Source organism: Rhinolophus hipposideros (genome assembly GCF_964194185.1).
Source record: "Rhinolophus hipposideros genome assembly, chromosome: 10".
Lineage (NCBI taxonomy): Eukaryota > Metazoa > Chordata > Mammalia > Chiroptera > Rhinolophidae > Rhinolophus > Rhinolophus hipposideros.
The window spans coordinates 29859188-29873153 of record NC_138056.1 but is presented as its reverse complement, the minus strand read 5'-3'; the positions used below and the strand labels follow the sequence as shown (position 1 = coordinate 29873153).

Below are 13966 nucleotides of genomic sequence, written 5' to 3'. Positions count from 1 at the left end.
AAATTCTGAATCACTTGTGATAGTTGTGTAATTATTAAAATCAATTATTAAATATGTGTATCTTAGAATTTGCACTTATCCATATACGGAGGGTGCCAAAAAATGCGTATACATTTTAAGAAAGGAAAAAACTGTATTAAAACTTCAATACAATGAATAACATTAGCATTTATTTGATTAATGCCATCTTTTGAGCAAACGTCATCCTAGATATGCTACAGTAATTCAATGAAACTTCAAAAAGTAAAACATAGATAACATCTCCTACAGTGTGTACATTTTTTGGCACTGCTTGATATACTTGTAAACAAGCATAGGGACATTAAATACAGGAATGTTTATATTAATAATACGTGGAAATAATGTAAATGCTTACTGATAGAATTAATACACATATTCCATATATTTTCTATGCTCTAGTTACTATTTTCAAATAGTAATCAAATTTTAATAATAATGAATAAATATAAAGATACTTGTATCAATGCTGATACATCTATAACATATATACTGTTGGATGAAAGAATTGAGAATTGTATGTGTGATATTTCACAATTGTTCATATACACAAAACAAATTTTGTTTCAACTACATATCAGATGAAAAGATAAAATAGAAAGACACATCAAATTCTTGGACACAATTGCCTTTGGGGAAAGACGGAGTGAAACATCACTAAGCATGCTTACAAATACTTCTACTGATACCCAAATATTTCATCTTCTAATAATTATATAAACACAGATAGTCTTTTATTCATACACACATATGATATGTATACGTATATTATATGCATTATGTATATATCATACAGTATACTCAATGTATACATATCCATTAGGTATATGTAATGCATGTGTATGTGTATATTATAAATATGCGTACCCATGTATTTTATATATAATATATTTTATAAAATTATACAAACATTATATTATATATAACAACTGTACATATATATAATATAATCAAAATGATGATTTTAACATTTAATTTAGATTGATAGTTATCTAATATTTGTTATGTTTGTTATGTTGTTCTCCATATATCCCTATATTTTCCAAAATAAGTTATTTTTAAAAATCAAGTTAGTATTCTGTCTGCTATCAAGAGCTTTCCATTTTTGTGATTACAGCTTAGCAACAATTTTATTTAGGAAAATAAGCAAGTAAGATAATCACATCCGTAAACTTTTTTTGCAATAATACATATACTATATACGATTAGCAATTTTGTAAAGATCAGAAGTTGCCTCTTAACCACCAATTTAAACCATAGGTGTTTTGATACACAATAGAGGAGATGGAGCATTTAAGGCTGATTCATTCTAAAGCTCTTGTGGTATCTCCTTACTATGCAGTAGTTGTAAAGAACCAGGATAAAATTCTACTTTTCAGGGACTGGGTTTCACATAGGCATTTTCCTCACTTATTTATGACCAAAACCTCTTCAGAACTAATAGGACAATCTAACAGGATATCTAGAAAGTGTTGCAGTAGAATTAGTAAGGAAATTTGGTGAATTCTAATGATTTTTTTTCTTAAGGTTTAGATCTTTGTGACAAATGTAGCTTTTGAATCAGTAACTAGATATTTTCACGTCACTGCTGTGTGATTGTCATATTTTATATTAATTTATCCTAGTAATTAAGATAATATTTAATAATTTTAGGGAAGACTATCTGCTATTTTGTAGACTAGGTCAAACACAATTCATCTTACCAAGAGCCTAGCTTTTTGAGATTTTTTTTTTTAATTTATAAAAAACAACTTTATACCAATTTTTGCTAATCTCTGACCATATTGAACTCATGCAACATAATATTAATTTTTTGAAAAGAGAAATGACTCTTTATAGTATCAGTGGAATCAGAAAATCAGAGGTAGGTATAATCCTAAACTTCAACTAGACCATCTTTAAAAAACATATATTTCTTTGGCTTGTCAGCCACAATCTCTGCAGTATGCCTTAAGTACCAGAAAGTTGTTGAATTCCATGATCCTGAGGCAGCTCAGCCTCCTCTGAGTTTTAACCAACTCTTCAGAATGTTTTTTTTCTTACATTAAATATTTTTCCTGGTTAGACTTCATGTAGTTCATTTAGTCAATGGCTAAATAGATCTGAGATGCCTTTTGTGTCATCACCATGTGCTAGGTGCTATGGGAAACAGAAAACACTTACGGTACATCATTCTCATTTTCATATCTCTCACAATTTTGTTGGGCACCTACAATTCGAAAATAATTGTATGCAGAGGCATGCGGTCATAAAATCAGAGAATGAATATGATGTCTGACAATTCAGTTTGTGAACTTATCCTAGAAAAAGTGCTACATACCTCATTGTTGAATATCACTATGGTCACCTTTGAAGTACTCCACTTGGGAAGTTATGCACCCGCGCCAGTGCCTAGTCCACACTTCAAAGCAATTTTGGAACTCTTTCTTTCTGGAATGGCCATCACAGCTGTCGTCATCTTACTCTTGATGTCCTGAATGTTATCAAAATGTCTTCCTTTCAATATTTCCTTTATCTTTGGGTAAAGAAAGAAATCATTGAGGGCCAGATCAGGTGAATAGGGAGGGTGTTCCAATACAGTTATTTGTTTACTCCTTCAATGTTTTGTAAAATCAGTTATTTGTAAAAACTCCCTCACAGAAAGTACCATGTGTGCTGGTGCATTGTCGTGATGCAAATTGGCGATAATTTCAGCTCATTTTCGTCTAACTTTTCAACACAGCCTTTTCAGCATTTCCAAATAGTAAACTTGCTTAACTGTTTGTCCAGTTGGTATAAATTCATAATGAATAATCCCTCTGATATCAAAAAAGGTTATCAACATCGTTGCAACAAGTTTGTGAGCTTACTTGTCAGACCTGTATGTATATATTAAGTACATGTGGATTATATGAACTGCTATAGTCACATAAGACTTCATGGGAAAATTACAATTTTGCCTGAGTCACGAGCTTGGGATTAACGTACAGTTTTTTTCCTTCTTTGTCTTACCCTTTCTATGCTTTTCTCCTCCCCGTTTCTATCCCTCACCCCTACCACCATCACAGTATGCCTAGCCTACACCATCCCACCGTCTGGATTCAGGATGAGAAGCTATAGGTTGCAGTGTTTAAATACAGGGTTTCCAGTGTCAGTCTATCTGTGTTCATATCATAATGTTTTCTACGAATGACCATGTTTGAATTTCTCAAACTCTTTATGCTTCACTGTAACATGAAATAATAATAAAACTTACATTGCAAGGGTGATGAGAAAATTATATGCCTCAATAAAATAACATACTGGGAAGAATACTTGGCACCTGAAAAACACTCAGAATGCATAATAATTATTATTAGTGAATGACATCACAAAAACAGCTTCTCTGTGATAACAATTTCTCTGTTTAACCTTCAGCATCTTGCCACTCCTTTTGCTACAGTGAACTATGAAAGCATTTCCTATTACTGGAGGTTAATTTCCATAAATTTCATGTAAGATATGTATGAGGCTCCTAAACCAGTCATAAAGTCGAGTAGAAATACTAGTTCACCTCAAAATGGATAAAAAATTCAGTTTAATGAAATTGCTCTTCTCCTCTCTTTATTATCTTTATATCTCTATATGAGACGTGTTTTTTCTTCACGCTCTTCAGTTGTTTTGCTCCTAAGAATGTTACATCTGGGCTTCAAATAATTTTCAATACCTCATAAATATTATGGAAACAACACCTTCACATTCCAACTTTGTTCTCATAATATATTTAATGAAAGAAGTCTTAGTTTACTCTCCCAGTATAAATAATAATAACCTCAAAATCTAAGAATCAACTTTGGTTTTTCAAAAAATCAACTATTTATTTGGCAATATCTTATGAATTACAGTTATCTTCAGCTATTGGAATGGGAAAACAACTTTATGATATGGAAACTTATCTCTCAAACTTTTATATTAAAAAAAGTTTTTATTGCATTTGATCCTCACAAAATTTTACCCAGGAAATCCTGCATAATTACATCCATATTACAGATGACATAAGATAGGAAACCTACATAGACTCCTGGGACTAGATAGTCAAAGAACGAGAACTCTTTTTGTCCCATTGTGTCTGGCACATAGCAGGAACATAATAAATAGTTATTGATTGAATAGATAAATGAAGATAATGACATGCTATTCATCCTACATATAAGAGACCTAGAGATCACCTAGAGCATCAAGCCGAAAATATTGAATGAACTTTTAGAATTCATAGAGGTGATTTCATGACAGAAATAATGTTACAGGGATAGCTTTGGATTACTAGTCCCTCATGGTCTTTCCCAAGCCAGCAGCTGACATTGTACCTTCATCTCTCTGAGGACTTCACGTCTTCATGTAAATGAGTCAAGATAGACATGAATTATACCTTGTGAACTTTTATTTGTCAGATCACAAATTAGGAGCACCATTGTCTTTGCAAGGTATATCTTGTTGTTCTTAGAAAAAAATTCATTTTTCTGAGAAAAGTACTCACAAGAATGCAAAAAATTGCCTTTTAAATCTCCCATTATCTTAAGATTATATATATATGTATATATATATATATATATATAAAATTTATATATATACATGTATATGTATGTATATATATATAATTTTATAAGAGTTCCATATTATACAGCACAAACACTAGTATTTTAATGTCTAAAAGAATACTTTTCTTATATAATACAGGATAAGGAACAAAAGGTAAAATCGTACCCACTTATATCCTCTGGAGGGTTTTCTTAATTTATTCATGTAACAAATATTTGTTAAGTTAGAAACTGGTGATGCTGCAAAAAAGGTATTGGCCCTCAAAGAAACTGCATTATAATAGAAGTAGATAAACAATAAACATATAAACAGTAAGATAATTTTCAATGTTAGCAAGAGCTTCATGGGACATAATTTAACAAAAGTAACAGAGACTTTAAGGAAGGAGTATTCTTTGAAAGAGTGATCAGGGACTGTTTGTAAGAAGATCATATGTGAGCTGAGAAATGAATTTTAATTAGAAGTTTCCTACATAGCTATATGGGAAAAGGATTCTGCAGGCAGAGGAAACAGCAAGTATGAAGGCTCCAAGATGCAAATTATCTTAGAATGTTTGATGAGTTATAAATAAAGGACATTGTGACAAGCAGTTCCTTATTAAGGGGTTTGCATTTTACTACCATGCTGCAAAGAAAGTGGAAAAAGTGGTTTGGTGCAGGAACAAGACTGACCTTAGGAGCTAGTAAGTTGTAAGATCTAGGACAAAGTATTCTTGATATGTTTTCCATCATATTTCATTGGGTGACATCTTGTTCCAGTGAATTTGAAAGTAAACAGTAGCTTGCAGTTTCAAACTACAGCTAGCCTTGAATGAAAATGTAACGATGTTGTGGTATAAAATCATCATCTGCGTCCCTCTTAGGCAACTGGGTCAAACCAAACACGAGTAGTGTCGGTAACAGGCTCTAGACTAGATGAACTAGGAAGCTGGGTTTTGTTGTTTGTTTGTTTGTTTTTTGGTAGAAAGCTGACCAGATTAGGGAAGGATTACTCACCTCCATCTACTGTGTCTGAGAGAAAAAAAAAAAAAATCTACAACGTAACCAAGAATCGGGGCCAAAGTTGCAGGCTTATGGTTCAAAAATGGAATGAAATCAGAATCTACGAGATTGTGGCTAGGTTGAAAAACAAGAGCTAGGATAGTTTACTACTATGGCTATGAAAGGTGAGGGGTTGGAGGTAATGTTTATCTGATATTGTTTCTGTTATGTTATATGATCCTGACAGTGTGGGAACATATGAGATGATCATATCAAAGTTCAGACAATTAAAATATAACATATATACACAGCCCCATTTATTGTTTTACTGGAAAATTTGTCTTGCCTAACTAAACAGGTGTTATTGAAAATCAATGTTTGAAACTATTAACGTGATGCTGTGCATTATTTGTTTTCAATATCCAATTTCAGCCCCTATTCCGGAATCTGTCTATTATGAGGAAATATACCTTAAGCCTGTTACAGAGCCAACTTTTTGATGTATAGTGTGTTAGGAGGAAACAAGATATGAATACAGTGAAAACAATAACCACCATTACTTCCTCCATGATCTGACCATTGAAAGCCTACATTTCAAAGCCACATTAGCTGGAAATCCTCACCAAGACCTGCCTGACCCACTCCCATTAGCTCTATTTCCATTGTCTCACTATAATATGCAAAACAAAAAACACAGGGCCACTTGGAATATCTCACTCCTGACACAGAACCCAATGCCATGATCTTCTATTCTATAGTGAGAGAAGGGAAGTGTCAGCCAAGATTGTAACAAGGAGCCAACAGGAAGAGAAATCTGAACTTTTAACTTCATTTTTTTTTATTGATATATAACTCGTTGAATTATTCCCCCCTGACATACCGAAACAATGTTTGCACCTAAATTTTTCAGTCATTTATTCAACAATTTTTCTGTTGAGTTCCCTCTAATGTGTCAGGCTTATGCTAAATCCGATATACAGTCATGAACAAAATAGACAACTTATATGTGTGTGTATAGACATATAAATTAAAAGTTAGTGATAAATTATGTGAAAGAACAACAGGATCAGTCATAGAAAGTGATAATGTGGGGGAAGGAGAAGAATCTTGAGACTAAGGCAAGCAAATAAAAGAGACCATTTTGAGTAAGAAGTCATCATTCAGTTTAGCCGCCTCCTGTCCACTTAATGCTCCTTCATCCTAGTCCTTACCAGATTCTTACTTTGTCTTAGAGACTTGACAGGGCAAAATTAACGAGAAGGAAATACATGCTGTCCTATGTCTTATATATTGCAAGTTGCTGCTCTTATTGCTGTTTTGTGTTTGTTTGTTTGTTTTTTTATCTTTTGACATGACCAAAGAGAGAGATTTTTTAAACTGTTATTTCCAGCAATAGACACCGTGACTTAACAATAAATATGATATACCACATATGAGTAGAAAGCTCAGATGTAGGCATTGGGAAGGCTCTAAATCATAGTCACTATGACAACAAGGGCTTTACAGGAGACAAGAAATGGGGGGGGTGTTATATGAAGGTGCATTCGGGCATAGTATATAAAAGGCAGTAGTTTTATTGGGAGCATACAACTTTGACGGGCAGAGAAAACAGACTTTACTGCTTCATTGATCTATGGATACACTGAAGGGGTAAACTCCATGTATGCCAGCTTGTCCAGGGATCTTAGCCCTTATAACTAATCTTTCTCTTCATGTCTCTTGAACCAAAGGCCACACCTCACATCTCAAAATTGATGTTATGTGACATTTTCATATCAGGGCCTATAGCCATTCCCCAATTTACTCCCGAGTATTATGAGATTTCCAAAGTGTTGTATGTCCCTCTTCATTTTAGCACCTGAGGATCTCTCTGTCATTTGTATTTAGCTATATTATTATTATTATTATTATTATTATTATTATTATTATTATTATTAAGTTGTCAGCATTTAAAAATATTTTTAGAAGTGGGAGCTAGGGATTAGACAGGAGGGAGAGATGGTTGTCCACATTAGAACAGCCTGCTTTGTGATGTGAACCAAAACTAAACCAGTCTGAAAACCTTCAACTTTCTTTTCTTCATAGTAGAATCATAATAACAATGCCAGTTTCCAGATGTTTGAATGGTGTAATGCCAGATGTTTGAAGGTGTAAAATTATTTCTTGTGTGTGAAAGTGCTTGGAATATTGTGATCCTATGCTAATATAAGAAAGTATTAATATTAGCATTTACAATCATAGGAAAGTAACTCCTGCTTCTTAACATGGCTCAGAGGAAATAAGAGCTTTATCAGAAATAAACTTATTTTTCCCAGTACGTGGGGAAGTTGAGCAGGGGCACAGACTAATCGGAGAAACACAGGGGCTTACATTGCTCAGGGAGTGGTTTGTAATAAAAGAGGTGATACTAAGAGAAAGGTGGCAGGTTTCTAAGAAGGACATTTTCTACTTCAGAGTCACCCCAAAGAATAATGTCCCTGTCAGCCAACTTTCAAGATTGAAATCATGCCAATTCAAGGGAAAAAAGACATGTCTCTGAATTTCAGTGTTCAAAATATATCATGAAATGCATTAACTCCTAGAAACAGACTGAGTGTGCGTTAAATACCATGCCATAATGGAATTTATAAGTTAGGCAATATGTTTGAAAACTGATATGCATTTATGTGGGGAGTGACTGTAGACTAGGAGGAAAAGAAGAATCTAATCAGATAAATGATAACCAGAACCACATGTAAGAATGGTGATCTCTCTTTTTTCCTAGGAGTCACAACTGAAAGCAATGAAAGAGACTGTAAAACTCTGCCTGTCAACTGTTTTCAGTGATCAACCGTCCTCGTTGAGTCTAATCAGGTCAAATCCAACTCAGATGTCAATTCCACCCAGGACAATTGACACTAAGATTCCAGATGCCAGGACCAAAAGCAAGGTACACTTTATTTGGGCTTTTTAAAAGTAAAATCAAGTAATATACTGTCTGTATAATTCATTCTATGTGATCATCGCTGTGGATCCAAGTAAGATATCAAATTGATTAAAAGATTAAGAAATAGATGGAAGATAGTAACCTAATTTGTAAAGTATCCATTATCACTTGGTGAATGTTCTTTAGTAAAGAACCGGCTGATTCTTAGGGTCATCTAATTTTAAAATGATAATAATTATCATAACTGTAATTATAATAACTATTATTCTAAAATACCATTCTAAATTTATTTTAAATAATAGTAATGCTAATTATTATCATTCTATAATTAGTGAGTAGCAACTATCTTGTATACACCAGAGATTTACTGCGGTAAATATTTTCTCTTAAGCTACAATCATCACCCTTACAAAAGTAGATACATTTATTTAAAAATTAAGTCCATAGTTCTCAACACTGCCTGCATAGTAAGACTCATTTGAGATACTTGGAAAAAAGTCTTGACACTTGGGACTCAACCTAGTAAATTTGTTTGGGCTCCAGTCATTAGTATTTTTTAAAAGCTCCCTAGGAGATTTTGAGACCAACTGAGAAGGAAAGCTTCCTTCAAGACTCCCCTGCCACCCTACTTCAGAGGGCGCACAGGGGCATTTTAGTGCTGCTTTTATTTTGTATTTCAGTCTTCAAGACCTTCAATTTGCAGGTTCTACCTTTAAATAAATACTGGCAATCTGAAATAGTTATTGGAGAAAAGAGCTTAATTTCAGGCAGTGTACATTTATTGGAAAGTACTGGCTCTCTTACCACTTGCCTTAGGATCTCTCCGTGTTGAAATGAGTGTTACAGATACCACTGCCACTTCTAATGCAAATCTCTAGGGGTGGGCCCAGAAAAACCTGAGAACCACCCATGCCATTACCCAATAATGCCTTAGAAAGGGGCCTACGTCTTAATGTTTATTTCTGTGGTTACATATCTGTTAATTAAAGAGGATGTGGAAAAATTGTGTATTAGGGAAATACTATTTTCAAGATGGACACTCAAAAATAAGTGACAAAAAATAAATATCCTAATGTTCAGTTTTTATCTGTAACTTTGTCCATTATGGACTGCATGGTGTGTATAATCTCAGATCGTTCTGTCAAAAATCATTTTAAAAATATGTATTTTCATTTCATCATATTATTCTCTTTGCTTTTATTATGTAGTGAAGGATCTTAAAAAATGTAAGCCAGTATTTTTCTCCTTTATTTTTTCTTGCCTTTTTTATAATTCTAACTCTAAAGTGTTTGTTTACTTAACCAAACTCAAGGAAATGTTGTGTAATAATGCAGTTTTTATGTTTCGGGAAAAATCCTGGTTAAAGTTATTCAATCTGGTCACTGTATACATGCACAACTACTCACACAATCTCACCCACCTACCAGGAAACAATTACTGCCTCCACATAGTGTTAATCTAAGGGAAGAGCAAAGGTTCAGCCTTATCACATCTAATGACTTTAGACAAAACAGCTTTGTAATTTTATGGACATGTTACACTTGTCTTCAACTCAACATCTGTTTCTTTAAGACCATTATTAAAAGTAGGCTCTTTATGACCCTGAATGTGTGGTGCAAAGTATAGATTGTTACTTTAACTGATTTACTGTCAATAAATGTAGGTCCTCTCATTGAAATAAATAATAAATATTTATTATTTCTCTCAGTTTATCGCAGAAAAAGATAGGAAACATTTAGGTGAGCCTGGCATGGGGATTGCTCATTTTTCAAAATATAATAACAGAAACATCCAGTTGTTTAAGATAAAGTTCAGTAAATCTACATTAATGGACTGTGGAACATTCTATTTTATAGATTAGCACTAAAAGCTTGTCTGGTGTTTATATTTTGCCCATATTCTTTATCTTTTCAATAGTGATGGAAATTATATTTTATATATACTTGTAGCTTATCTCTGTGAAGGCACCTCACTGATAATATTTATGAAATCCTGAATAATATAATGTCATATGGGGTGCATATAAGAGAAACTAACTCTCCAGTCATGGAATAATTTTTCTCTATATGCAAAAACCTTTAACATTTAGCTGGTAAGTCTTCAGAGTTGGCTAATTATATCCTAGTAATATGATGTGTCTGTCAAAGAGTTATGAGGCAATCACATCACTTAACTTCTCTGTGCCCTAGTTTCCTCAGTGCCTAGCACATGTGTTGTTGGGACTTAAGCATTACCAATAATAATTCTTGTTTTCCATGATATGTGGCTGGTGTCAGCTACTTTCATTTTGTTTTTTAATCTTCAACTTTTCTTTGAAAAAACAGGGTAATTGGATGTTTTTTCCCCCCAAAATCTGTGAAACATATCCAAGTAAATAATTTTCAACCCACTTCTGGAGAAAGACAAAGTAGCCTCTCCAAAATTTTTATTTTTATTTTTCCTTTCAGAAGATTGGGCAATGCAATCAAATATTTATTGTATTGTATTGTATGTGTATGTGTGTGTGTGTGTGTATGTGTGTGTGTGTGTATATATATGCACAAAAATACACACTCATATATATATATATATATATATATATATACCGGGGCACCAAAAAAAATGTATACACATGACTTGTATTCATCTTTTGTTATCGGTATACATTGGGTATTACAATTTTAGTAGTTTTCTCCTTTCTTAAAATGTGTATACATTTTTGGCACCCTCTGCATTTATGTGTGTGTGTGTGTATATATATATATATATATATATATATATATATATATATATATACACACATATATATATACATATATGTACATTATATCTATATGTATATATTCACTGTGGATTTTAAAAGCCACAGATTTCATCAGATGTGGAATTTAATATAGGAATTTACTGGTGAAAACTTAAAAACGAATTTAGATATTGGCAACCCCTGCTTCCTTTTATCCTAAATTCCAGAGCATGCCTGTCACATCCCCATCTAGTCTTACAGCTAAATTTTTGCCAAGGAAACTTCAATCAGGTCTGTCAGCCTTCTTTCCCTTATTGCATTCTCCATAGTTATTCTTGTTTCTCTGATTCAAGTGAATTTTTTCTTACCCTCCAAGTTAGAATTATTTTTTCTCAGTGCTCTAGCACAGTGTTTATTTCACGAGTGTCTTAGTCATACCTTGAGTACAGTGATGGCTCCATATTCCTCTCTCCTTACATTACTGTGTCCAGAGTGATGTTTCTAGAGAATTCATTTCAAATGACGCTTACTGTTCTTCTGTTTTCATCAGCTCAGGCTGCTCTAACAAATGCCATAGACTAGAGCACTTAAACAACAGACACTCATTTCTCGCAGATCAGGAGGCTTTGAAGCCCAAGATCAAGGTGCTGCCAGCTTCGGTTCTTGATGAGCATCCTTTTTCTGGAGAGTAGACAGTTGCCTTCTAGTTGTGTGTTCACGTGGTCTTCTACATGTGCCTGTGCATACATATCTCACTCTTTTATAAGGACACTTTTTCTTCTTTACAAAGGCACTAATCAGACCATGACAGCCCCGCCCTCATGACTCAATCTAACCTAATTTCCTCCAGAACATCCCATCTCCTAATACCATCACGTTGTGGTTAGGGCTTCAACACATGAATTTTGGAGGACACAGACATTCAATCCACAGCAGTGTTCCTCTTCTGGTTGGATATTTTCCTCATTTAGGAGTTATAAAATATTATTATTGCATGTTCATTAAGTACTCAGTATTCAATTAAATTGTTTTTCTTCTGCACACCAGAACTGTGCTCATTCCTGGGGATGCAAATTTCAAATAACACAACTCTGACCTGTTGGAGATTGCAGCCTAATTCTCTGTAAAGAGAAAACATAGAAAAAAGAAGAAAAAAAATACAAGGTGTGTGCAGTAGATCAAGGCATTTGTGTGTGTGTGTGTATTTGGAGTTCCATATTCCAAATAGCTTCTATTAAAGAGAAAGACTAAGGAGATACTTAGATCCAAATGCACACAAGATTATGTCTCTGTTATATCTTTGTTATGATATTATGTATTTATTATGAAGAAAATATTGTTGCAACACAGAGGTGAAGAGCAAAGGGATGAACCAGGAGATCTGATTTGAGTTTTGTGTAAAACGACTGACTAGAGTAGAAACAAGCAAATGAGTGACAGCCTATTTCATCGATCTATGCTTGAGATGACGGTGACCTGATTTATGGTGCACAAATGCAAATGTGATTCCTGATGTAACTGAAGCATAGAGCTGTAATGACCTAGTGATTAAGTGGGATGCATTAAGGGAGGAAACAAAGAACAACACTCAGTACTTGCATTCATTTACTGTGATGGGACAGGCAAGAGGAGCTTTTAAAGGAGATCTCAAATTGGTTTGTTTTCCAGCATACTGAGTATTAGACATCTATTATAAAATCAACTGTCTATTCCCAATAGGCATTTATATATTTGAATCTGAAACCCAGGGAAGACATCTGATTGGAGGTAAAGGATTTGGCATATAACCATGGATGGCAATTAAATGTTGGCAATAGATTAAATTGCCTGATGAGACAGTGTACAATCAAAAGTGCTGAGGGTCATAAAAAACACCAGAGAAGAGGAATAACTTGAGTATGGTTTTATTTATAGTCTAATAGATGAAATTATATGGTAAAAGTGTATCCCTTCCTCTTTTTTGTTGTTATACTCTTCATTATATATTTGAGCTGAGAACCATGACTTGTATATGCCTGTTTCACCAGTACAAAAAACAAAATGTGTATGGCATTGTGTATATTTATAATTAGTTTTTCTACTAATGTCCTTTTTCCATTTCAGGACCCAGCTCAGGGTTCCACATTGCATTAGTCATCATGTCTCCTTAGTCTCCTCTGGTCTGTGACAGTTTTTCAGTCATTTCAGGTTTTACATGACCTTGACACTTTTGAGGAGCGGTGGTCAGATATTTTGTGAATATCCCCCAAAGCATGAGTTTTCATGCTTTGACTGGAATTTTTGTAAATAACACCACAGAAGTGTGGTGCTCTTCTCAACATCATTTCAGGGATACATGATATTATTGGTGATGTTAAATCTCATTACTTAGTTAAAATGGTTTCTGCCAGATTTCTCCACAAAGTTAGGATTTGTCCCTTTACCTACTATACTCTTTAAAAGTGAATCACCAAATTAAGGGAAGGGTATTTAAGCTCCACCTACTTAAGGGAAAATCTCTACATTTACTATTTAGAATTCTTTTGTCAGAAATATTTGTCTTTTCTCCCCTGTGTATTTCTTCAATCATTTATTGATATCAGTATGGACTCATGGATATTTACTTTATTTTGTTTTATTTATTATTCTTGGTGTTGTTTGTTTATTTGTTTTGTTTTTCTAAAAATATAATACTCTTTGGCAGGTCATTATTTAGCAACTGCAAAAAGAAGACTATTGTACCTGAGTAAACCCACTCTTCTTTGGAATTTTGACTAGGACCAC

At 33.7% G+C, this 13966-nt stretch overlaps 1 protein-coding gene across 2 annotated transcripts in view; it reads left to right on the top strand.

Annotated features, from left to right (window-relative positions):
- Nucleotides 1–13966, top strand: part of LUZP2 (leucine zipper protein 2) — a 416204-nt gene that overhangs the window by 360433 nt on the left and 41805 nt on the right. For both annotated transcript variants that reach the window (XM_081062579.1, XM_081062578.1), the window contains one exon: nucleotides 8320–8484. In XM_081062579.1, coding sequence (XP_080918705.1) covers nucleotides 8320–8484 — 165 coding nt within the window. The remainder of the gene's footprint in view (nucleotides 1–8319; nucleotides 8485–13966) is intronic.